The sequence below is a fragment of the Carassius auratus genome, chromosome 10 (assembly GCF_003368295.1).
Source record: "Carassius auratus strain Wakin chromosome 10, ASM336829v1, whole genome shotgun sequence".
In the NCBI taxonomy this organism is placed as follows: Eukaryota; Metazoa; Chordata; class Actinopteri; order Cypriniformes; family Cyprinidae; genus Carassius; species Carassius auratus.
The window spans coordinates 1249616-1276399 of NC_039252.1; the positions used below are offsets into that span (position 1 = coordinate 1249616).

General features: G+C 36.6%; 1 protein-coding gene across 2 annotated transcripts in view; it reads right to left on the bottom strand.

Annotated features, from left to right (window-relative positions):
• Window positions 1-1542: 1542 nt before the first annotated feature.
• wrn (WRN RecQ like helicase) overlaps window positions 1543-26784 on the bottom strand; it is a 49396-nt gene continuing 24154 nt past the window's right edge. For both annotated transcript variants that reach the window (XM_026273091.1, XM_026273092.1), the window contains 21 exons: window positions 24845-24927; window positions 24648-24754; window positions 24340-24527; window positions 23465-23639; window positions 23201-23382; window positions 23005-23106; window positions 21874-21966; window positions 21665-21794; window positions 21078-21248; window positions 17518-17612; window positions 16870-16930; window positions 16678-16742; window positions 16428-16509; window positions 16210-16322; window positions 12696-12810; window positions 9259-9390; window positions 8582-8744; window positions 7107-7243; window positions 6229-6348; window positions 5193-5312; window positions 1543-2607 (listed from right to left, as the gene is read on the bottom strand). In XM_026273091.1, coding sequence (XP_026128876.1) covers window positions 2494-2607; window positions 5193-5312; window positions 6229-6348; window positions 7107-7243; window positions 8582-8744; window positions 9259-9390; window positions 12696-12810; window positions 16210-16322; window positions 16428-16509; window positions 16678-16742; window positions 16870-16930; window positions 17518-17612; window positions 21078-21248; window positions 21665-21794; window positions 21874-21966; window positions 23005-23106; window positions 23201-23382; window positions 23465-23639; window positions 24340-24527; window positions 24648-24754; window positions 24845-24927 — 2548 coding nt within the window. In that variant the 3' untranslated portion in view covers window positions 1543-2493. The remainder of the gene's footprint in view (window positions 2608-5192; window positions 5313-6228; window positions 6349-7106; window positions 7244-8581; window positions 8745-9258; window positions 9391-12695; window positions 12811-16209; window positions 16323-16427; window positions 16510-16677; window positions 16743-16869; window positions 16931-17517; window positions 17613-21077; window positions 21249-21664; window positions 21795-21873; window positions 21967-23004; window positions 23107-23200; window positions 23383-23464; window positions 23640-24339; window positions 24528-24647; window positions 24755-24844; window positions 24928-26784) is intronic.

Genomic DNA, 26784 nt, shown 5'->3' on the forward strand with positions numbered 1-26784 from the left:
TATGAAGATATTGAATTTTAGAAAAATTATGAATGTGGAAGAGAAAACTGCTATTTGCGTAACTGGACACTTGACTCGAAACCTTATTTACTGATGTACAAAACCTTGAGACAGCTTCCCTGCTTGACAAGTAGCCCCTGACTCCTCTATATTCAGCTGGAACACGTATTTGGATGTGGCCAAGCTCGTCGGATCCAAAATTACCTTCTGTGTACTTCTAATGGCTCTGCCCAGTGAGTTCCCAAAAATGCTGACTTGATGTCAGAACTAAAAGCTTTTTAAAACGCACTGCACATACTTTAAGTTTATCTGCACCCTCCTTGTGTACAATTTCACATGATAAATTATAAAAGAGCATGTATAATGGTAAAAGGCCATGCAACTGAGATTTTGCTTGGGAAATTGGTATCATGATATTTGGTCAACCTAATACAGAGCAGGAATAGCCTTGCCTCTAAAATAATGTGAAATATTTATTATTAAGAACAAGAAAACTTAGTATCAAAATCATTTTTTTTTTAGCAGTTTAAATTGTAACTGATTGTGTAGCTTTTTGTTTCTTAGTAATGTACCCTTGTACATTTTCCAGAACTACAATGATGAGACTGATTGGACCCATACTGTGAAATAGTGGTTCAGTGAGGATGAGCAATCATTTTCATGTATAAATTGTCCTGAGCTTAACCCTATTGAGTCTTTAGGATGCGCTCGAGTCGACTTTACAGTGTGGTTCGACTCTCCCATTGTCTATACAAGCTCACGGCCAAAAATTAACACAACCCTTGATGGAAATAAATGTTGCAAAAATGCATAGCATGATTGAAACCATGCCTCTTTTTTGACAGGCAGTGTATATAACTTCTGATCACATTTTCACAAGATATGTTCAGAGGTGCCCTCAACCAGTATATTTTTAACATTTATACACTTGGCAGGTGCTTTTATTCTGAGCCATTACATTGCATTTATGCTGTTAGCTACAGTAAATTAAGGCTTGATTGTTAACAGCATTGGAAATGTAACTATATTATCGTCAGCTCTTCGTCAGTTTTTTTCCCCTTCCTGTTTTTTGGGCAAACACAATTCATTTTTCACATAGGGCCAGGCAGGTTTGGACAGCTTTTTTCCCCTAATAAATGATATCAAAATTTAAAAACTGCATTTTGTATTTACTCGCACATTTTTTTTTTTATTAAAATGTGTCTGATGATCTCAATATTTTAAGTGTAAGAAATATGCAAAAAAATGGGCAAAAAAGAAAAAAAACTTTCACAGCACTGTAAATAAAGTACAGTATATATGTGCAAATTTATATATATCCAGATTTTCTGTTCAATTGCTTTGAAAGATTGTTTTTTAAAAAGTGCTGCACAAATAATATGACTTCAGATAATCACATTAGAGCAAGAGCACTAAGAAATCCTTTGCAGTTTGTAGGAAAGTTTGTAGTTTTGTCTGTAATGAACCTTTTAGTATGTATGAGATGTTAGTGTACATTAAATCCTTCAGATCTGTGTTGGATCATGACTAATGACACTCAGATGCAGATAGATATAAACCTTTAATTATTTGATTATTATTGTTACATTTATATAAAAACAACAATAATTTACACTGTAAGGGCTACAGACTCAAAATGATTCAGTTGTGCTTCATTGTGGCACAACTAAAGCTGGACAGAGGTAGACTCAGAGATGAAGTGCTCAGCAGAAGACAACATGGGACAGGTTTTGGGGAGATGATGATTACAGAGAATGGGGACAGAAATCTGGCATGCTTTAAGGCTCTGTTGTTATTGTGGGTATTTAGCACAATAACAATATGAACTTTAGGACTGACACACAAATACTGCTCTGTGAATGTGTTGCACTCAGTTACAGCAAGAAGAAGTAATATAAACATATAGCACAAGTCAAATAAAAATCTCTGTGTCACTGTGAACACAAACAATCAACTGAAATTGCATCAATACTGTATTAATTATTATTTTTTTTACATATTAAAGAATTTGTTCCTAGGCAATAAACATTCTGAACTATCAAAATCATATAATCTCGGGTCAATTATTTAATATTTTTACACTCAGGAATGAACTAATCCAAGAAAGTCCCCCCATGCTTCAGAAAGGACCTACTTTTGAGGTCTGGGAGTTGCACAGGATTCTGGGAGCAGTGTTTCCATTAAGACAGGTGGAAGTCAGGATAGTGTAAAGCTCCAGGCCACTCACGAAAGCAGAAACATGATACGTGCACATCGAGAAAGGTCCCTAACTAGTGTGTGAGACGGTAAGAAATCTGAAAAATACCTAAAGGAGTTCAATCTGGCGGCAGACCACAAGCTGCTGCCAACAGGAGCCTTGAGAACAAATACAGAAAAATAAAAAGACATTCTCCTAGAATTAGGTCATATCTGTATTTGGGACCATCAACAGAAATACATTGTTTTAAATCTTGTACAACATATCCAAATGTACAGTACACAGCCTAATAAGTATCAAATGAAAAGTCCTTTCTTCTTTTTGGTTTTCTTCTCAGTCGTAGCAGGCACTGAAGTGCTCGGTCCTTCAGCCCAATCAGGCAGTTTTCTCTTCGTAGGCTGACTCTCAATCTGTGGACAAACAGATTCAGCCTGTAGTTAGATTTACTCAAAATACATGATGGGATTGTTTTTGAGAAAGCTGACATATCAGCAAGACCTTGTTAGCAAATATTTAGCACATTTTCAGTCTCCTCCACTGACCATTTCATAAGACGAGAGATAAAAATAAACCGTAGTTTGGGGACCAATTCTCACTAATAACTAACTGCTTATTAGCATGCATACTACTTATAAAGCACATATTAATGCCTTATTCTGCATGATCATATTCTAGATCCCTTAATCCCTGAAAAAAACAAAAATGAAACCATCACAGAAATTATGGTTTCCATTAAAACAATTACAAAATTACTTTTTGTAGTGTGTTTTGGGCATTATTCCTACAGGAATTAATGTTGTTCTATTGTTTCCCATCTGTCAGATTACATCCCACCAATAGAATCCATCAAATACCAGTAGAAACTGTTATAGTTTACATTGAAGCTAATATAATTCCCATTATAAACTTAAATCAATGAAATTTTGTATTGTGTTTTGAGAAGGATTCAACTGATCTTTTGTTTAGTTTTTTTAGCAGGGAATATTATAATTGTATTACTACTTTCACAGAATTTACTTAATTACTGAATTTCACAGGAAAGATTATTTTGTGTAAATAAAGAACTGTATTACTTTAGTAAATTATTAAAGTATTACATAGGTTACATAGGCTGATTTATTCATTTTTAAGTATTTGGCATTTTAAGAACGAGTGGAAAATGTGCTGAATGTTTCATTTCGTTCAAGTGAAATTAGCAAAGCAGTTAGACTGAATTTACACTCGTTTTAAAAGCGGAGCCAGGTGCGAGTCGACAGGTTGCACACGTGCATCAAGTCTCACCCATACTACGAGACAGGCTGTGTATGTGCGACAAGTTTAAATGATCCACAGCCCTACTTATGAGTACATTCTTTCAAAACCACAGTTTTTTCTTTAAGTAATTTTGATTTCATGTGAATTTCATCCAAATGGCATAGTACTTCAACTGTCCAGACAGTTCAGGACTGATGCTTCTAGACCAACTAGTGCTGGCTTAAAGCCACATCACTGGGAATATCCTGAGTGTGCAGTTTTACATGACGCAGACAGCTGCATCAACAGAGGAAAACCCCGCACTGCCCACCATCGGATTAACGTCCATCACAATTCATCTTAAGCCTTTTCTGCATCCCTCCAAACTCTGTTTCCTCCCAGCCAGCTCTTCTTATCTGCCTGTCAGCAATCTGTTCGGTCTTCATGCTAAATCATTTGTGCGTCTCAGAGTGGGCAAGGGAACATCAGGAGGAGGGTGTTTAGAGATGCCCTAATGATCTCATATTGATCTACAGGCTAGTGTCACTGCAGGACAAAAAGCGCCATGATGGACGTGCTTCTCAAAAAAGCTTCTATCACCATTAATCTCCACATTAACAGGTCAGAGAGATGCACGCTAGACAGTTACGGCAGGAAATTACTGGAAAAAACTGGAAACACAACATTATAATACATTAGTCTTTATAAAAAGCAGTTATTACTTTGTGTTAATAATATTTATACTTTAATTTCACTTCTTTCTCTATTGTTTTTTAGAAACGGAGAACAATCTTGACCATAAAAACAACTCCCTGTCACACCTCCTGGAGATCAGACGTGAAGCGCAGTGACACAGGTCACAACCTTATGACCTTAATGGCTTTGTGCTTACAAGGGGAGGTATCGGGTAATAGCCCGTGTCAAAGGTCAAGCGGAGGTTAAAGACAGTTGGCTCACACTAAAGCAGCGCACAGCGCTCATCACTTCAGGGGAGGCCGTCTGATGTTCAATCGTTCGAGCAGACAGGGTTACATCTAAACCAAGGGTCGGGATTCAGATTACAGCCTGAAAATCTCCTTGTTTACATCAAGTGATTAGCTGTGTCTGAAGGTGTCACATTAATCGAAAACAGTTGAACCATGTGTCACAATGATACTTGCACAGTGTTCAGAAAGTACTGAACACTAATAAAGATCAAGAGTTACATTTCTGATAATTCTACTATTTTTACTACTAATTCACATTTACATTTCTTTCATATGCACGATGTCTATTACCATAACTCCCATTCAAAAGGTTTTAATCTGTTTCCTCTGCTCAGCAAAAGTGCCTTTATTTTATCAAAAATACAGTTAAATCTATAATTTTGTGAAATATTACCATTTAAAATAACTAGGGCTGGGCAAGTTAGCATGTTATTATCGCATTAACACATGCATTGATTAGCACCGACAATTATGTTATCGCATGTTAAAGCAGTTTTTTTTATTATTATTAAAGTCCAATGTTCACTGGCTCTGCATTCACATACAGACACAAATAATAGGTCACAGGAGGGGATGCTCCCAATCAAATTATTTAGGCTAAGCATCAGCATTCACAAACCTCTGTCCACCATTATTATTTTTAATAGAAAAGATTGCAACAAATACTAACAAACTAACTCCAAACTTTGAACAGTAGTGTATTATTCTTTGAATTATGTGTTTGAGTACATTACTCATCAGTCCAGTTTTATAGGCTCAGCAAGAACACATCATACCTTTACAGGTGAATCGCTGAAGAGATCTTGCGTGTCTTTATCCAGTTTATCCTGGTTCCAGGAGGCCAGATCCATTCCAGTGCTCTGAGGAACAGGGTCACATGACTTCAGACAGGAATCCTGTACACAACGAGAGGAACACAACACACAACACTGATCATCCTTTAGAGCCAAAGTCAGGAAATAAACAACAGACAGCGTATGAACATTTATTGCACAAAGTATACATGCATTATCACATACTTCATATGTTGATCCCAGCACAGACCAGACAATTTAATAAAATTCTGTCCACTGATAAAATTATTCTGTGGTGAAGTAAATACTACAGAAAAGCATGTAATTTCTTTATGGAAAAAGTATATAAATAATAATTATAATAATAATAATAATAATAAGTAAATTCTATCCTTGGTTCTCAATTCAAGCTTGTAAAAGTTAAAGCCTAAACGTAGATGTTATAACAATTAGTAAAACATACTCAACTTGCACTGAGGCATGAATAATTAATAAGGTAGAGTTTTTTCAGCTGTACTTACACTGTTTTATCATTGCTTTTGTTGTTGGGTTTAGTAGCTTGAGAGTTTGTTACATGACACATTTATACTCAAAAATGAACCACAGAATATTACATTGTGTACTGTGTACCAAGTATTAAAGTATCTGTGTTCAGACGAGTGCCACATTACTAATTATCTATACATGGTGTCTAAATGCTATCTATTGTATTATTTACTTGGATGTTTCTAAGTCACATTCACTTTAAAAGCATGGTGCTATATTAAGTCAAATCAAAGTGTTGCCGAGTAAGCTTTGACTAAATAAAAATTACTCAAACTTCTACAAAGATTTTAAAGGTAAATTCTACTTTTTTCCCCCCTACATTTTTCAGTGTGCAGAAGGTAGACTAGAGCTCAGAATTAGTGATGCATCACAAGCCTGTCCGCACATGCACCCATTTCAGAAATAATGTGTGCACATATGCAGATAAACTCGGTGTGTAATTGTCATTCTGAGACGGACAGATATGAGTCACCTGTGGCATGGGAATACTGATGAAGAGCTCATCTTCACTTGTGTCCATGATGTCTGCCTCAAGCTGTGACTCTCCAATCACACGTTTAACAGCAGATCTGTCTGCAGGCGCTGATTTATCCTACAGTGATGAAACACATCTGTTAGCATTTGATCCCTGCACACGGGTATCTCAGGAACTCACGCACCTGGTAACGTGACCTACACAAACACGGAAGCAGATACTGGCTAAAACATCCACCATTTTTTTTTATTTATAAGAAATCAGCAGTAAAACAATCAAAATCTAGTAAAGGCTTCAGTGAGACAAGAATATACTACAGCTCCCAAAGCCATGGACACAAAGCGGATGATCCCCACATCTGGAGATGCAGGGATGATGGCTAAGAAAAATAGAGTAGGTCTGCATTAATCAGTCTGAAAGACACAGCAGATGTTACGTCTAAGTCTTAGTCTCCTGAAGTGTCCAAGAGCTCAACGAAGGCTGCACTGACACTCCAATCTTTTGACCATATCTGATTTTTGTGTCCTCCCTGTTTAAATTCACTGAGACAGGACTGGTCCACGATATCTGGGTTTACATCAGTGATCTCTTTACTATGCATATGGTCGTATACACTCAGGTTTTGAAATTCAGTGTTATTAAAATTATATAATTCATGTCAGACAACAGCTGTCGATGCTGATGTTTCAAGTTTCTAGTTTCTAAAATAACACTCATTTCCTTTTCCTGACATTAATGGGAGAGGTAGTAAACGTTAGTATTTTTCATGAATCGCACACTTTGAAAAATCATTTCATGTGACAGCACTGTGCTGACCTCTACTGGTGCATCTCAGCCAAATAAAAAGTGTTCAAAGTGTGAGGAGTGAAACACACCAGCGGCTCGATCCAGGAGATCTCATGATGTGCTGTGGATGAAGCTTCTCTCTGGAGTTCATAAAGTGCCAGCCTTAGCAGGAAGTTACTGACATCTTCAGGGACACGTGACCGGATCGCCTTAAAATCACTCAGATCTGTTCAGGAATAAAAAAGAAATAATACAAGTGATGGTGTGTACTTGTTATGTGTACTTACTATAGTAAAAGTCAGTATCTAAATTATGCATAATTACAAGCAACTAAACCTAAACCACTGTATTAATTCTATCATTCAGTAACACTTTATTTTAAGGTTTCCTTGTTACACGTTACATGTACTTGCTATTATAATTACAAGTAATAATGCATTGTTATATGCAAGTAACACTAAACCAAACCCTATATAGTAACTAAGTGCAGATAATTAATATTACTTATTACTTAACTATAATTACACTGTATCAACGACATCTAAAAATAAAGTGTAACCTATAATTCATTAAAATAAATTCAGTAGTAGATTTTGAACAAAATCACTCTTGGGAACCAAATAGTGCTCTAGAAAAACAAATCTTTCCACATTAGTTTTTTAAACATCTGAAAGTACAGTATTAACATCGTTCAGTCAAGCTATATTATAATCAAGTATTATTTAATAATATAACTTTAGTTATGAGAAGTAAAGTTGATAACCATGTTTGAATGCATATTAGTCATTTTAACTGAACTTTTAAACTGGACTGGTGGTGGTGCTTTTTTGGTCATTCAGCGTTTCTGTAAAAAAAATTATAATAATAATAATTTTATAATAACTTTGGGAAAAAACTTACAAAAATAATGATAAGATAATAATGATAAGAATTCTACTAATAAGAACTATAAAACACACTAAGGATTACTAAGGATTAATGAGCTGCTGGACTGAATATTATGAATATTAATCAGGTTTTGTGCGTTCACTTGAACTGATTTGCTGAAATCAAAAAAGGGACGCAAAATAGGTGAGCGCCAGCCAATGAGATTGCTGTTAGCACATTAACACCACCCACTACCGGAAAACCCGTCTGTTGTTAAAAGCTGAAGACCTCCATAGGAACGCCGTTATTTTGACAGGAAAATACAACAAATAATATTGTTTAAATGTATTGCTTCAATTCTCTCTCACTCTGTGTGTGAGAGAAAGTGACAGTGATTTGTGCACCTTCACACTAGAGTTTACAGTACAGTAATTACAGGTGCACTGCGTATCCATTCAGATGAACTAAAAAAAAACACAGATGGCCTGACGGAGAGTGAAAGTCTGAAGCCCTCGGTCAGAGAGTGTTCGCGAGTGAAAATATATCTGTGCTACACTTATACTTAGCCTCCAACTCACACACTGGCGAGTAAAATCTGAGAATTTATTAGACATTGGCTAATATTAGACATCATGTAGTCGCATATGCGAGTGATTTACTCGCAATGTAGAGGTTTGTCTTGTGAAATGCGTTTAACCTGAGCTGACTGGAGGAGAGGCGATGCTTTTTCTGATGGTGTTATAGATGGAGGCTGAGAGTCCAGCTCTGTCTGTGTCCACAGCACAGCCCATCTTCTGAGCCTGCAACAGATGAGACTCCACCACTGCCATGGGCAGACTGCGAGCATCTGATACCTGTCTCTACACAAGAAACACGTACATCCACATCACATAACTGCTGCTTCGGCATCACAATATACTGGCTTCATGACATCAGGATCAATTTTTGTTTATATGAAAAATACCAAGAGGTGTAACAGGCATGAGATTGTAACATTGCTATTGTTGATGATGCAATTAAGCATACACACAAAAAGCTTCTAAACTATTTTAAAATAGGATTTTTTAGCAATGTTCCAATGTCAGGTCTTCAAAAACATCTTCAAAAGATCTTCCCTCCCATTGATTCCTGTCCGTTTAATATTGTCCTATTTAACAAATAAAATAAAAAACACCAAATATAAGTCTGATGCTACACACATCTATGAAATTAACATCTGTCAACCCCAATTGTTGAGCATTGCTGTAACATTTCTTTTAAACATTATCAGACGACTTTATTTTGCTATGTTTTAACTACTGATGGAGAAATTCTACATACTACATAATTGCATATAAGAAAGCATTGAGATTATTGGGAGTGAGTATTTCATACCATGCTCTTGTGCTCCATCTGAAACAGTCTGTATGTGACAGAGACACTGTACGGTAGAGACTGACCCACAGAACTGAACTCACGGCTAGACTCTGTTTGGACAGGTGGAACAGAGCTGGAGGAATCATCCACCTAATTCACACAACAACTCATTAGCAGGAAGTATAACACTTCATACTGAACAGTATCAGCCCATGAGCCCTGGGCCATTGAGCCTCACTATATAATGGTTATGTGAATTAAAATTTCAAGTTTCATTCTCTATAATCTGTAACTGACAGAAATTGACACAGGCAGGGTGAAATACTGGATTTTTTCAATCAAGTAGGAACCAAAAGTGATTTCAAAACATTTCAGCCGGTTTTAATTATATTTTTGCATGCTGTGAACATTGTCACCGATCCTGTGCATGCTTAAGAATGGCTAAGCACCCACATAAAAACTTGAGATAATATCTATTCACTATCATATTGGCATAACTGATCTGGCAAAACCTACAAGACTTAACGAGATTGTGAAGACGACGAGAGACAGCTTTTTAGTGAATATAAAGGCAGTGCTCTGTGTGCTTTCTAGGCTATATATAATCCATTTAGAATTAGAATAAAACTTTATTTTCGGCCACATACATGCTGTAAAGTTTTGGGAATGACATCCGCATATTTATGCGGGTTTGACACTCAAAAGAGCAATGGATGGGACAAAAATATATGTGAAAATGTATGTGAATTGAGTCTAGAGCACACATTCTGAAGCACCTGCAGTATTTAATTCTGGAAACAGGTCTGGAAAAAACGAGCTGTGTTTGAGATGTTTTCACAGCAGCTCATATTCAGGCGATCGCACAGAGCTTTATGTAGCAGTAGTACAGTATAAAGTATGCCTCATCGTTTACATTTTAATCGATAATGATACTGCTTATCAATACCGATATGTATCGATACTGTTATCGATACTATTTGGTGCAAAAAAAAAAAAATTTGAAGTAAAAAGTTGTTAATATTTGAAAAAGTTATTTTATTAATGCTGAACTTTATCAACCATATTTAAAGGGGGGGGGGGGGGGGGGGTGAAATGCTATTTGATGCATACTGAGTTTTTTACACTGTTAAAGAGTTGGATTCCCATGCTAAACATGGACAAAGTTTCAAAAATTAAGTTGTACGTTTGAAGGAGTATTTTTGTTCCCAAAATAATCCTTCCGGTTTGTCACAAGTTTCGGAAAGTTTTTTTCGAGTATGGCTCTGTGTGACGTTAGATGGAGCTGAATTTCCTTATATGGGTCCTGAGGCACTTCTGCCGGAAGAGCGCGCGCTCCCGTATAGCAGAGCACTGAGAGCACAACAGACTTCACTGATCAGAGCGAGAGCGTCGCGAAAAGTAAAAAAAGAAGTGTGTTTTTGGTTGCCAGGGCAAGACAACCCTGCACAGATTACCAAAGAAAAAACCGCATTAAGGGACCAGTGGATGGAGTTTAATTTTACAGAGCATCAACGGAGTTGTGCAAGTGTTTTTGTTTGTTCCCTGCATTTCGAAGATGCTTGTTTTACAAACAAGGCCCAGTTTGACGCCGGATTTGCACATCGTTTATTTCTTAAGGATGATGCAATCCCAACGAAAAAGGGTCACGATCGTGTGTTGGAACCGCAGGCGGTGAGTAAAACTGCTTCAAATATCTCTGCCTCCTTGTCAGTGCGTCCGCCTCCCATCGGAGACCCGGGTTCGAGCCCCGCTCGGAGCGAGTCGTTGCTGCTGCTGCTCTCGTTCAGTTTCAGCCTCGGGATCTGATTCTGGATCATATATAAACGCTGAATCTGACTGTTAGCCATGGTTTGTTTTGGATGATGTTTTTTTTCCTCAAGGTAATGTCAGAGCCGTTAAATATGTTTTTCAAAGGCTCTGAGTAATGTCACAGCTTCCAAACGCTCTCAAAGCAAAAGCCTACTGGCGCTCGTGATTCTTTAGCTCCGCCCACACGTCACACCTCTAGGCGCTCGTGTTTTTCGGAAAAAATCGGTACAGACTATCTTTCTCTTATGAATATAATAAAACTAAAGACTTTTTGGAGTTATGAATGATGTAGTACTACTCTATAGGTACTCAAGATTAACAGGATATTGAGTGAAAACGAGCATTTCACCCCCCCTTTAAGTTCTTCAGTCAAGAACAGCAAGTTATTTTTCTCTGTGTTTTATTTTATTAGCATTAAAGGAGTGGTTCACCCAAAAATTAAAATTGTGTCATCATTTACTCATTCAAGTTGTTTTAAAACTGAATGAGTTTATTTCTTCTGTTGAACATCAAAAGATACTTTGAAGAATGTGGGAAACTAAACAGTTGCTGGTCCCCAGTGACTCATTTTATTCCCCTACTATTAAAGCCGTTTGGTACAACATGACTGAGTAAATAATGATGGAAATTTATATTTTTGGGTGAACTGTCCCTTCAATGACAAGTGGTAGAATGTGAAGTACTTTCCCTTTAAGAGGTGCATGCATCTGTTTTCTCTCAACTTTTTACATTCACTTTAGACATTAACTGTGCTTATATGTTAATCTTGTGTGGTTTTGACAGTATTAGTGGAATCAGACGAATAATAAGTAATAAGCTGCTGTTTACACATGCACATGTGACAACATCACGCAAATGAAACGTTTAACCAGCAAGGCTTTACAGCACGTGGAAATAAAATACTTTTGTGATTGCGAATAAGTCTCGTGAGCGTAACTGTATCTTCAACATTTGAATGTGTCTCACGAGTTTCAGCCGGAGCTGGAGTCGCGAGACATAATATAGCGCATTGCTTGAGGTAGATATGTTTTGTTAGTAAATGTTTCATTATATTACTAGTGTTGGCTACTTCGTTAACTATTACTCTACTGTATATATCGCATCTAACACTGCTATCGCTTAGTTTTGTAATGAGAGCCCACACTTTCAAATGTTTCACTCTTGCCGCGATGACTGACTGATTGCACACACACACACACACAGCACATGCGCTGCATATCACACGCACTTCACACAAACCACAGCTACACCATTCAGTGAAGAAAAATGACAAGCTGCAGCTTCTAATTTGTCATTAACATTGAAGTATACGGAGATAAAACAACGCAAGTATTGATAGCAGTATCGTTTGTCCTGAAGCTTATCGGTACATCCAGTATCGACCCAATTACATACCCGGTCAAAAAAAATACCGGTTCTCGGTATCCATCCCTAGTGAACAATCATTATTTTTGCATTAAGGCATTAATTTGCAACAAATAACAACATGCTCTTTTGTTGATTTTAACTGCTTCCATTTGAATAAAAGCATCTGCTAAATGATAATGTAAATGTAAAATGTAAATAATAAAATGCTTCAAATAATGCAGACTTGGTAAACATATTGTAGTAAAACGTAGAGTACAATATAGACTGTTTAGCAGTACCTGTAAGCTGTGTGTCTGACAGAATGTGAGGATGACATCAATCAGAGGTGTTAACATGGCTGCTTTGGCTTCGGAAACACCATCCACTTGTTTCAAGCTGGATATTGAGCATGGCCTGCCAAAGAAATATAAACATTAAAAACTTCAAAACATGACCACTAACAAAATGTCATGTCTACTTAAACACTCTACATTTAACATTAAGCATCAGTACATAGTGGGCTTTTTCAATAATTAAGGTGCAGTATGGAAGAAAAATAATGACAATTGTCTTTGAAACAAAAACTGAAAGGCTTCCACGCATGACAAATAATGGAAGTGAGAGGAAAGTGTTTATTACATTTGAAATATGGATATTTTTCTGACAAAAAATATTCACCCCACAGAGAGGTGTGAGGCACATTTATTATGAATGCGCTGGATTTATCTGACGCCTTGTGGACTGTTCAACTGCAACACCCACTGACTGCAATGATAAAGCTTGGAATAGCAAAGACAATTTTTAATATAACTCAGACTGGATTCGTCTGAAAGAAGAAAGTCATACACACCTAGGCTCTGCACTGCACTGGCTCCCTATCAAACATTGTATAGATTTTTAAATCTTGCTTATTACTTATAAAGCCCTGAATGGTTTAGCACCTCAGTATTTGAATGAGCTATTGTTACATTATACTCCTCTACGTCCGGTACGTTCTCAAAACTCAGGCAATTTGATAATACCTAGAATATCAAAATCAACTGCGGGCGGCAGATCCTTTTCCTATTTTGCACCTAAACTCTGGAATAACCTACCTAACATTGTTCGGGAGGCAGACACACTCTTGCAGTTTAAATCTAGATTAAAGACCCATCTCTTTAACCTGGCATACACATAACATACTAATATGCTTTTAATATCCAAATCCGTTAAAGGATTTTTAGGCTGCATTAATTAGGTAAACCGGTATTCTTCTGCACAATCTGACTTTGCTGCAGCCTGGAATTGAACTACTGGTTTCGTCTGGTCAGAGGAGAACTGACCCCCAACTGAGCCTGGTTTCTCCCAAGGTTTTTTTTCTCCATTCTGTCACCGATGGAGTTTCGGTTCCTTGCCGCTGTCGCCTCTGGCTTGCTTAGTTTGGGGTCACTTCATCTACAGCAATATCATTGACTTGATTGTAAATGATTGCACAGACACTATTTAAACTGAACTTAGATGATGACATCACTGAATTCAATGATGAACTCCCTTTAACTGTAATTTTGCATTATTGAAAATATGTTTTCCTAATTAATGCTTTTCAGTTGCTTTTCCTTTTTGTTCAAAGCGCTATATAAATAAAGGTGAATTGACTTGACCTAGGATGCCTTGAAGGTGTTTTTATTTTTGGGTGAATTAACCCTTAAAGTAGGGGTGCGTGATAAATATCGTGCGATAATTAATGAGCATCTCGTCAGTAAAGCCGGTTCTCTAATCAGCGGTAAATTCCATCAGGTGCGTGATTTCACATCGAGCAGCTGTTACTACACAGAGTCGTTGTTAACTGACTAGCTGCGCAAATAAATGCTGATAATGATCGCGGATTTGCGCAACTAGTCATTTGACCTCAGATCTCAGAATACACTTTATTGATGATGCAAACTATGTAGACTACATTTAAACCGATGTAGAATATGACCTTGGATATATATGGACATATATGGACTTTCTGTACTTGATAACTCAAGGCAAGAAGGTTATTTCTACATTTTTAGTCGTTTTGCCAGAAATACAACCGGTATATTCATTCATAAAGCTGAACAGAAAATTTAGCACAATTCAGAATAACAAATAAAAAATAGAGCTGTATGATTAACTAAAATTACTACATAGACTATTTATATACATAATATGTGGGTTTTATCTTCTGAATGGTCAACTTGGATCGGCAAATCATCTTGTTCAACCGCACATACGCCACGAATTTAAACCAACAGTGCCCGTTTTATTTTCGACATGTTTGATAATTATCGTTATTATATGTTAGATTTTAATCCAGTCAGACTGTCCCAAGGGCATCGCTTGTGCTAAAGCACTTTAAATTTGCAGCTACAGTATGTGTAGGCAGTCTTGAATTTTACATCAATATTAAGTGGTTGCATATTGTAAAACTATAAAACTAATAGTGATATATTTGTATTATTTGTATTTGATATATCTGATTCTACAAATCAGTGGCAAGGGAAAGCAATACCTGGTGAATATCAAACCTAAAACTAATGGCGATAGAAAAAACATAAGGAAAATGGGTAAAACATTAGAATAAGGTTCCATTAGTTAATGTTAATGTATTATTATACGTATTAATAATTGCTGTTAAGAGTGTTCATCGTCTGATTGACTACATCTTTATTTACATTAATTTTGGACATATGCACATAAACTGACAGTCACCACTGATAAACTACTACTAAATATTGTAGAAACGTAATTATCTGTAAAGTTGCTTTGCAATGATTTGTATCATAAAAAGTGCTATACGAATAAACTTTCATTGAATTAACATGAACAATACACTTATTACTGTATTTATTAATATTTGTTCATGTTAATGAAGGTAAGTTATTCATTGTTAGTTCATGTTAATTTACAGTGCATTAACTAATGTTAACAAGCACAACTTTTGATTTAAATAATGCATTCGTAATTGTTGAGATTTTGAATTAACTAAGATTAATAAATGCTGTAGAAGGATTGTTCTTGCTCAGTTAAAGAAGTAGTTAAGTTACTAAAGTAGTTCATTAACATTAACTACTGGAACCTTATTCTAAAGTGTTACCAGAAAATGTAGCGTGTTGTGATCTTCTGACCTCATTTGCTTGCCTGTATAAAGTTTGCCTCATCAATAAAGTGTATTCTGAGATGTTGGAGAAAGCTGCTGACATATAGGCTGAGAAACGAGTAACAACGATGGTGCTGAATTAAAAATATCTGACACAATAAATTTTTCCACATATACTGGCCCCAATAATCATAACTTCTACCGTTTGCTCCGTTTCCGCAGATCAGTTTTTGTGAATAAACGACTTTGGTCTTCATCAACAGCCGCTGATGAGAATGTGTGAATTGTTTTGAACTGAAATAATCAAAGTTTAAATAACTAGCTATGTTAAATATCAGCCCCTAAACATGCAAGCCCTCATAATACAAGTCATTAAAATGCAAACACTGTTAATAAAACTGCATTATTTTATTAGTGAAATTCAAGATGTTCAAGAGTTCTTTTTTGTTTCAAAGACATTTGTCATTATCTTTCTTCTATAGTGCAGTCACATTAGTGAAATCAGGGTAAGATTATGTGGCTAAAAAGTCTGTAGTGTATTGTCAATAACGTAGCCATGTATAAAGCAGATTTCTACTGGTCAATCAAAACTCTCAATTGCACATATTTTCACAGGAATTAATGGATTTTGCAACTCTATCTTCAAAGTTAAAGGAAATGCTCTTTTTGGAGGACTACACTATTCTACACCACCCAAAGGCCAACATTACCTTGATTTTGCCATATCCAGGAGTATTTTATTGGTAGCCAGTAGAGCTGGTGGGATGTCTCTGAGACCAGCTAACTTCTGGCGTTCAGAAACCAGCTCACCATACAGCTCAGACTGTAAAAGTAAGGCTGACAGTTAGAAAAACAGTGCTCTGCATCCTTCAGAAATCACCCAGTTGCTTTTACAAAACGAGAAACATGAGTGTTTAATATTCAGTACCTGTAGCTGGATCTCTCTAGCAGAAACCGCTGGAGTCTGGGCTCTGACATTCGTGTGAATCTGGGTTGACCTAACAGCTGATCTGTATACAAATATTAAATGTAATTTTTCACACAAACAGACAGATGTAACTCTAACCTACAACATTTTGAAATTTCGTGGTGAAAATCTCTGAATGAAACACACAAACCATAAGCAAACAAAGCCAAAGTCAAAAAGTCAGTTCATAATATTAATGCATGATTCATACCTGGATGGTAAATCTGCTTTCTTCACAATCTGATGGTTGTCAACTCCAGAACTGACCTTTGCCCTCTGAAATTAAACAAGAGATGGCTGCAGTAAAACTTTACAGTAATTTCATTTTTTTTTTTTTTTTTACTATAAGTTAAAAGGATTTAAAAAAATAAATAAAATGATTTTATTAATGGAAGATACTGACCCAAGTGGAATCTGACTTCAGGTAAGAAGCAGTAGACTCAAGAGCTGGATCTGCTTTTTTCCTGCAAGGACATTATCAGAAATACAATAAAAATGCATTCAGAGATCTATGTGCCATTGTGTTTTGCATGGCAGGAAAATGTCCGGTCCCTACTATTCTGCAATGTCACAAAAGGACAACTTTCACAATGCTGCATTAGGTATATTAGGGAAAAGGCAAACAAAATGCAAAAATCACAGAAGAAAAAATAGCTACATGTTTGTTAAAATTTTTTTGAGTATTAGAATGAATGCACTGGAATCTGTGCAGCAGCAGGAAAATAACATAATGCAAAGCACTTCATGACACAAGGTGTAGCTACAGGAAGACAGTCTACTCAAAAGAAAACCAGTACCACAAAGGTTTTAGTGCTCTCATCACACCACTGATAAACATATTTGATCATAAAAAGAGATGAAAAGGAAAAATGACAGGTATAAACATAATGCAGTCTGATCTCTGCTCTTAATATATTACAAAATAACCAATTCTGTCCATGTTAACAGCCTTTCATAAACATTGAATTTGACTGGTGGCTCAGGTTTGCCAAAGGGACACAATGTGTCCTAAACTACAAAGTGCACTGATGGTAAGATGTGAGTGCCTTACCGCGGTACACAGTCTCTGCTGAACAGATCTCTGTTGGGCTGCAGGAGGAGTCGTCTGTGCCTCTCATCTTCAGCTTTACTCAGCCATGATCTGCCCTGAGTGAAACATTTACAATGTTGTTGATTAATATATGAAGACTTTGGTTCCAAAACACAATAAATCCATTTGGATTAATTAGTGTAAAATATGTTTTCTTTACCAAGAATGTGGCAAGATGAAAACCATCTTTAGGTTGTAATAATATTAAAAACATAAAATCCAGATATTGATTTTCAAAGATTATAATTTGTTTTTGTTTTTTTAATTCCCAAAATGCTATAAATCCATGATACTTTTCTCAAAATGCAATAAATCAATTGAATGAATATAAAAGTTATTTTTCCTATTGAAACTGATGAAATACTCAACATAGTTGATTCACATATGATAGCATCTGAACTTGGTCAATACTAATCTTATGTACAGGCACTAGACTAAAAATACATCCATCAGTCATCACTTCCAACATAAGTTCAACAGGTCACGCTATAAATGAATTACAGCAATAAAATAACATTTCATAATGCACAAGAACATGAACAACAATATCACATTAAACCACAGAAATTCCAAAATGACGCTTCCCTTACATTCAACTTCCAAAAGTGCATTCATTTTTGCCATGTTACATTCCTTTGGTTGACTAGTGCTATTTGCTGTATTAACAATACATAAATGTCATTACACTCTACACTCTACCGGGAACACTTCCCATAACACCTGATGTACTTGCCACATCATTAGAAGAATGGCATCTACGCTAATATAAGTCTGTTACTCTCTTATTCTGAGGTCACCGTAGCCACCAGATCCAGTCTGTATCCAGATCAGAGGGTCACTGCAGTCACCCGGATCCACTACATATCCGGACCAGATGGTGGATCAGCACCTAGAAAGGACCTCTACATCCCTGAAAGACAGCGGAGACCAGGACAACTAGAGCCCCAGATACAGATCCCCTGTAAAGACCTTGTCTCAGAGGAGCACCAGGACAAGACCACAGGAAACAGATGATTCTTCTGCACAATCTGACTTTGCTGCAGCCTGGAATTGAACTACTGGTTTCGTCTGGTCAGAGGAGAACTGACCCCCAACTGAGCCTGGTTTCTCCCAAGGTTTTTTTCTCCATTCTGTCACCGATGGAGTTTCGGTTCCTTGCTGCTGTCGCCTCTGGCTTGCTTAGTTGGGGTCATTTCATCTACAGCGATATCATTGACTTGATTGCACTGATACTAATTAAACTGAACTGAGCTGGATGATGATGTCACTGAATTCAATGATGAACTGCCTTTTTGCTTTATTGACACACTATTTTCCTATTTAATGCTGTTCAGTTGCTTTGTTACAATCTATATTGTTAAAAGCGTTATATAAATAAAGGTGACTTGACTAATTCTAACATTTGGTAATATTTCTATTGACCTCAGGCACATAAAGCTCTCAGACTTATATACCAGATGAAACTACACCATTCACAGAGACACACACAACAAACTTAATAGAAAGGGAGGGTCCCATCAGCTGAATTATTTACAGATTTTTTAAAGAATAGAATTAGAATAGTGAGTGTTAAAGTTAGAGGGTCAAATAAAGATGGAAGAGATGGGTTTTAAGCCGATTCTTGAAGATGGCTAAGGACTCAGCTGCTCGGATTGAGTTGGGGAGTTCATTCCACCAGAAGGGAACATTTAATTTAAAAGTCCGTAAAAGTGACTTTGTGCTTCTTTGGGATGGCACAATCAAGCGACGTTTACTTGCAGAACGCAAGCTTCTAGAGGCACATAAGTCTGAAGTAATATATTTAGGTAACTGGGTGCAGAGCCAGTGGTAGTTTTGTAGGCAAACATCAATGCCTTGAATTTTATGCGAGCAGCTATTGGAAGCCAGTGCAAATTGATAAACAGAAGTGTGACGTGTATTCTTTTTGGCTCATTAAAAATTAATCTTGCTGCCGCGTTCTGAATTAATTGTAAAGGTTTGATAGAACTGGCTGGAAGACCTGCCAAGAGGGCATTGCAATAGTCCAGCCTGGACAGAACAAGAGCTTGAACAAGGAGTTGTGCAGCATGATCCAAAAGAAAGGGCTTGATCTTCTTGATGTTGAATAAAGCAAATCTGCAGGATCGGACAGTTTTAACACTGTGGTCTGAGAAATTCAGCTGATCATCAATCATAACTCCAAGGCTTCTAGCTGTTTATGAAGGAGTTATGGTTGATGTGCCTAACTTGATGGGGAAATTGTGATGGAACGATGGGTTTGCTGGAATCACAAGCAGTTCTGTCTTGGCAAGGTTGAGTTGAAGGTGATGGTCCATCATCAAGGAAGAAATGTCTGTTAGACAAGCTGAGATGCGAATAGCTACCGTCGGATCATCAGGATGGAATGAGAGGTAGAGTTGAGTGTCATCAGCATGGCAGTGATATGAAAAGCCATGTTTCTCAATGACAGAACCTAATTATGCCATGTGGACAGAGAAGAGAAGTGGTCCAAGAACTGAGCCCTGAGGTACCCCAGTGGTTAGATGTTGAGACTTGGACACCTCACTTCTCCAAGATACTTTGAAGGACCTATCTGATAGCTAGGACTCAAACCATTGAAGTGTGGTTCCTGAGATGCCATTTGTCAGTAGGGTTGATAGGAGGATCTGGTGGTTAACCGTGTCAAAAGCAGCGGACAGATCAAGCAGGATAAGTACTGAAGATTTGGATTCTGCCCTTGCCAATCTTAGAGCTTCAACAACTGAGAGCAAGGCCGCTCAGTAGAATGTCCACTTCTGAAGCCAAATTGGTTGCTGTCAAGGAGATTGTTGTGTGTGAGAAATGTAGAGACTTGTTTGAACACAGCTCATTCAAGTGTTTTTGCAATAAAAGGAAGAAGGGAAACTGGTCTGTAGTTCTCTAAAAGAGATGGGCTGAGGTTGGGTTTCTTAAGGAGTGGAGTTATACGTGCCTGTCTAAATGATGAGGGAAAAACACCAGTGTGGAGGGAAGTGTTGATGATGTGAGTGAGTGCAGGTACAACTGCAGGAGAAATGGCTTGAAGGAGATAAGATGGAATAGGATCAAGCGGGCAAGTTGTAGGGTGATTAGAAAGGATGAGTTTTGAGACTTCTGCCTCAGAGTGAAGAGACGGATGTAAATGAGTGTAAGTTTGCTGGTGATATGAGCTTGACTGATTGTGGTGTGGAAAATTGTGCACTAATGTGTTTAATTTTATTAATGAAAAACGTTGCAAAGTCGTCAGCAATTAGAGATGAAGCAGGAGGGGGAGGAGGAGGACAAAGAAGTGAGGAAAATGTTTTAAAAAGCATGCAAGAGTTAGATGAATTGTTAACTTTGTTATGGTAGTATGTCATTTTAGCAGAGGAGACATTAGCAGAGAAAGAAGATAGGAGTGACGGATAAACAATAATAATAATTATTTGGGGAGGAATGCAGGGGTTTTCTCCTTTCTCCTTCTATAAAGACTCTACTTGAAACATTCTTCATTTAATGGTTCATTACTAATCTTTAGCCAGTACCTTGGGTGAGAGTTTACAAAGGGTGCAGAATTTGCTTTGGCCCATGGTTTCCATCAGATATTTTTCAGCAATAAGTTCTCGACTGAGAGCTTTCCACCAAGTTTCTGAGGTATCCCTGCCAACACCAAAGAGAGGGTGCTTCCGAAAGCGATCTGAAACCCGCTGAGAGGTCTAAAAGAGAGATGAGAAATGCATTTGTAAAGCTCTAACTTGCATGTAAAAGATTATTTTAAAAAAATGAAAGCCTTCATTCAAGACTTCTTTAGATGAATCAATAATCTTTCATCTATGATCTTTTAATATACATCAATATACATATGTTTTTCTAAACCTTTGGTTCCTGCAGTTGTACAGTAAGATGTTATTACTGGACCTAGTCAAACCATGCAATGGACCAATCTTCCCATTAAGTTTTGTTTTTATAAATCCCACCTTTTGTGTAAGAAGTGGCATACGCCCCTCTTTTAGGACAGGTTTTGAGCATAGACAACAGTTATAAATGAGGCCCCAGGTCTTTATGACTCAGTCAAAGCAGTGTTTAGTTTTGTACATTACTGGGTGTTAAAACAGCTTTCTGTTTGACGTACTGAGCCCCGCAGGAAGAGGATGGGCGTTGTGATCCCGAACCTCTCATCCATAGCACTGATGGCCTTCATCAGCTGATACGCACACAAGCCAAAGTCCTGCAGGACTACATCTGGATCCTCTCGGTTTACACTGAAACCACACCAAAATAAGTCATCCTTCAGGAACTATTACAACTGTTTGAAGACACACAGAAAGCAGACTTACTCACCCTGACCTGCAGTTATCACAACAACTACTGCTACCCATAATTCCAGACGTCACTTTCCTCAGACGCTTGTCTTCAAAATGACACAAAATCAACCTAAGATCCAATAATAAAATATTATTAAAAAATTACAATATGAAGAAAGTCATGTCTAATCAAAGTTGGTGCAAATGCAAGTGTTTCTAAAGGTAAAAACTGTCACATTTCATGCCAAAAATCAAAATAAATAAAAACGTTTTAATAATTCATGATAATATTATGACAGGCTAGGCAGCCTCAGTGTTGTTTTAAGCTCATCATTCTGCACACGGGATGCGCATAAGAGCTCTGGCACCTTTAGTATTATAATACATTTCTGCACAATCAAAGATTATTAATAGTATTTTTTGTTCTGTCCTATCTATCATATGTTGCTGCCTTTATTACTGTATTATACATTTCAAATAAACATCTTTTAGATTTCCATATAAATGTATAAACTTGTTTTTTCATGCATGCATTTTATAACAATACAAAGATCAATGTGTAACATTTTACCAGATTTAAAACTTACTCACTTTTTTGTAAATAAAATATTTTACTAAATTTGTTAAAATTATTGTGCACCCAATTATTAGATTTTTCTAGAATCTATCTCTATCTATCTTTTGCTGCTGAATTATCCACTAACCTAGTTAAAATAGCATTTTTGCTGTAGATTATGATTATATATTTTTTTAGTTGTTTTTTTCCCATTAAAATTAAGTTGTGCATATGTAGTAGATATGATTTAACACACACAAAAGTGGTGATCAATTCAACACAGAGAAGTATAGAAATTATACATTGATTTAAAAAAAAAAAACTGCACTGGTATCGGATTGGATCGGTATCGGCAGATATTAGAATTTTCGGTATCTGATCGGATCGGTTCTGAAAAAATGGTATCTTTGCATCCCTAATATATTTAATATAAAAACAACATATTTTCCTTAAATATATACATGCATGCGGGTGTATTTATATATACATAATAAATACACACCCCACACACACATATATTATTTAAACAAAAACTTTGACAGAACAAGTTTATTTCTTTCTTTGGGTCAAGTTGACATATTCTGGACAGATTAGAAAGTTAAATTCACTTACTTTCGGCGGCATTTGGTTGAATTCAAGTACTTTTCCATTTTTGCCATCATGTACATTTTGTTATCTCTAAAGTGCTCACTTTTGGATTGGTTGAGAATGAATCTAATGAAATCACAAAGAAGATATATTTTAAGAATTCCAACAGAAAAAAGTTTTGTTAGTTGAACTAGTTAACAAAATGAGGAGGAGTTGTCACCTATTTAGGGCCATATCTCCAGGCGTCCATAGGACGTGACAGGCGCTGGGCAGCCCGTCTCTACCGGCCCTCCCGATCTCCTGATAGTATGACTCCATATCTTTGGGAGCTCCGTAATGGATGACCTTCCTGATATCAGATTTATTAATGCCCATCCCAAATGCCACAGTGGCCACCACACACTGCCGACAAAACCATGAAGAAACAACACTGTAACATACTGAAAAAATATGTTTCTGCTGTGAGACTTTAAGTGGAATTCACCTGAATCTCATCCCTCATGAACTGATGCTGGGTCTCTCTCCTCCGTTTGATGCTCAGACCCGCGTGATAAACTCCACATGGTATGTCCAGCTTGCACAGCGCCGCTGTCACACGCTCCGCCTCTTTCTTTGATGGACAGTACACAATAGCTGAGCCTTCAAGCTCAAAACCACCCCTATAAAACAAAACTTCTATACTTACAACAAAAATGTAAATACTGTAACATATGACCTTGGCAAAATAAGTACAATGAGCGATACTACGGCATATTTTAGATTTTGGATTAAATTGTTGTTTCGTGTAATTTGCTTGTCAAAATCACATTTTCTGAGTGGGCATTGAAATCTGTCAATACATTAAAATAATATATATATTTTTATAGATAATTAAAATAAAGTAATTCCAAAAGTTTCAATCATTGAATGTTCTTCATTGTTCATTAGTACATATATTACTTTCAATTTGTTTGTGATTAATGGGATTCAAAAAAAAAAAAAAACTATACTTTTTACTCACAAATGGAAATATCTAGTCAAAATATTGTTGGGGTTTTCACAACTAAAAAATATTGTATGCATTACTAAACATTTTCTAGACATCACACAAAATCCCCTATGCAGATTTTCCAAGATTGTGAGAATCGTGGTACTGAAAATTTTAAAGGCAAATGTTCTGGGAGTAAATTAATAAATATGATTTTAACTCTGTTCTTTTAGATATGTTTTTTTCTCCAACTTATTGTCTTACTGTGCGCTACTGGGTTCTGGTCATCTGGTTAAAAACCACTGCATTACACAATCTTCAAACATTTCTCGTGCAAAATACTTAAAACACAAAGGATATTCCAAGTTACTATAAGAATCAACATGACCTACCCTTTTTTTTTGATGAGAAATTGTTTGAGGTCTTGGATAACGTCCCCAGACTTGCGATTGACATCCAGGTAGAGGTTTGGTCGGTCGAAGGAGGTGCAGGTGACCAGGGGGTTGGTCAGATGAAGGCTCTTAACGATGTCCTCACGGATAGACGGACTCGCAGTAGCCGTGAGTGCCAAAATAGGCACCTGATTAAACAATCAAATGTTAAGAATCGCACTATAAAATGATCAAAAACATCTTTCAGTGATATCAGTCTGTAACCTTATAATGACACAAAGTAGATTTCAAAAGAAAATATGGCTTACACCAGGAAGATTCTTCTTGAGTTTCCCTAGGTCTCGATACGCACTTCTGAAATCATGACCCCACTGAGAAATGCAATGAGCCTCGTCTACCGCAACCAGTGATAAACCTACAAACACACACAGTGGAGATGTTCCTCATTTAAAATGAAGGATTACATTTATTCAAATGGCATTTTACTTCTTCCTGTTTGATTTACCAACAGTCCTGTCGAGCAGCGCCAGCAGAGGGATATTCCCAGAGCAGAATTCAGGCGTCATGTACACCACCCTAAAATGACCCCTGAAGAAAAGAGAACAGGGCAATAATGTCAGTAGCTAAACACACGTCACTAGCTGCTTCCATCTTTGCCTGAATTAATATGCAGACAAGAATGAGCGCATGTAGAAAAAAAAGCACTGGATATATCATCAGTCTCATGAAGCCGCTTTCATATTGCTGTTCACAGTGCGCTGAAGTGGTTGATGCTCAGGAAATGCTCCAGCACGGCCACAGCATGTAACTTTTAACAAAATTCACTTGTTTACTCTAAATTATATTAACATTTACTATATAACCATTATTTTGCTAATAAACATCTAAATAAATGCAGCACTATGGAAATTATTATTGCCGCGAGTGATCACAGTTTGAGTATAGTTCTGTGTAACTGCACAGATAAACCGCGCTGTCAGCAAGCATTTCATAATCTAGAAGGACAAAACATTATTAATAATTTTGATATAACATTCCAGTTGAGAAATGGAATAAAATATGATGTTTTGTTTGTTATATTCCAATATTCATGAGAATATAATTCCGTGAATTAAAATTATCCAGTGAATTATTCCTCACTCTATTAAACAGCTTATAAACCTACTATAACGGTAGTTTAAAATGAAGTTGATATTTATTAAATTTAACATGAAAGACAAATTTTCCACAAAAAAAAAAAGATTACTGAAAAGAGGAAAAACCTTATAACAGTAAATATGTATCAGTTCTACATATTGTTACCAGCACATAAACATGCAAATAATTGGTATCATTGGTATAATTGGTTTTGGTAATAAAAAAACAATATCGGTCGATCACTAATTACAGTATATATGAAAAAAATATTATATTCAGTGGCTTTTTCTAGTTTTCTTAGAGACATTTAGTGCCAGTTTATCAGGAAGAGAAGTTTTTGCTCTCTTTGACTTGTTTTATGGAGCTTCATTCACAAATGTTCTATGCAATTTTCCAGTTTTGTGCTTAAATTAAATTTGCATCTTTAGATGGATCTTCTGAACTGAAACTACTCTTGTCTGTTTAAATGCTTAAATTATTTTGTAATCTGTCTCAATATGTTTCTGTCTCTGGATATGTCACCTTTTTAAGGTATAAATCTAAATATAATTACATATATACAGACTTACATAAAACACATAGAGAGAGAAAATCTAATCTTTTTGTAATCTTGAAAATTGGAAAGGTTCCATATTTGGTAACAATAATTCTCCCAGGAACAGCTATTGTTGTGATATCAACTTCAAATTGGGAACATAGCCTATGTTAATTACAGAGAGTCTTCCTCTTGTCCCCACACATGCATGAATGCATGATTATATTGTGAATCCGCGATCTCACAGGCTGGCAATATGACGATTTGAAAAATGACCACAACGCGAAACACTAATACTAGTAAATGGCTCTCTCCAGATCACTCCACAGCATCTCTAAGATTGAAAAAATAGTTCAACAAGGAATTAATTTTGTGGGTCCAAACCAATATGTTCACCTTTGAAACAAAAATGTATGTTTAAGTCCCTCTATTTAAAGTCCATTCCATCAAAACGTTGACCTTTCAAGTTCTCAAAAACATCATGAATCTAATCCATATGAATACAGCAAGTTTAATGCAGGTCTCCTGAGGAGACACAACTGCTTCACGTGAAGAGCAGATTTATCACTGACAAAACACATTTATAGAGCATGGAAGCTCAACCACACTTGCTTTATGTGCGAGAACAACCTTCATTGGTTTTCACGTGTCGAGCAAGCACAGTTGAGATGTATTTCATGCACTCCATGTATGTGCGTTGACCAGTGTTTATATGTGAATGCATGCTTACATTTATCAGAACAAAACTAAATTTGAGATAAATTTATATGTAA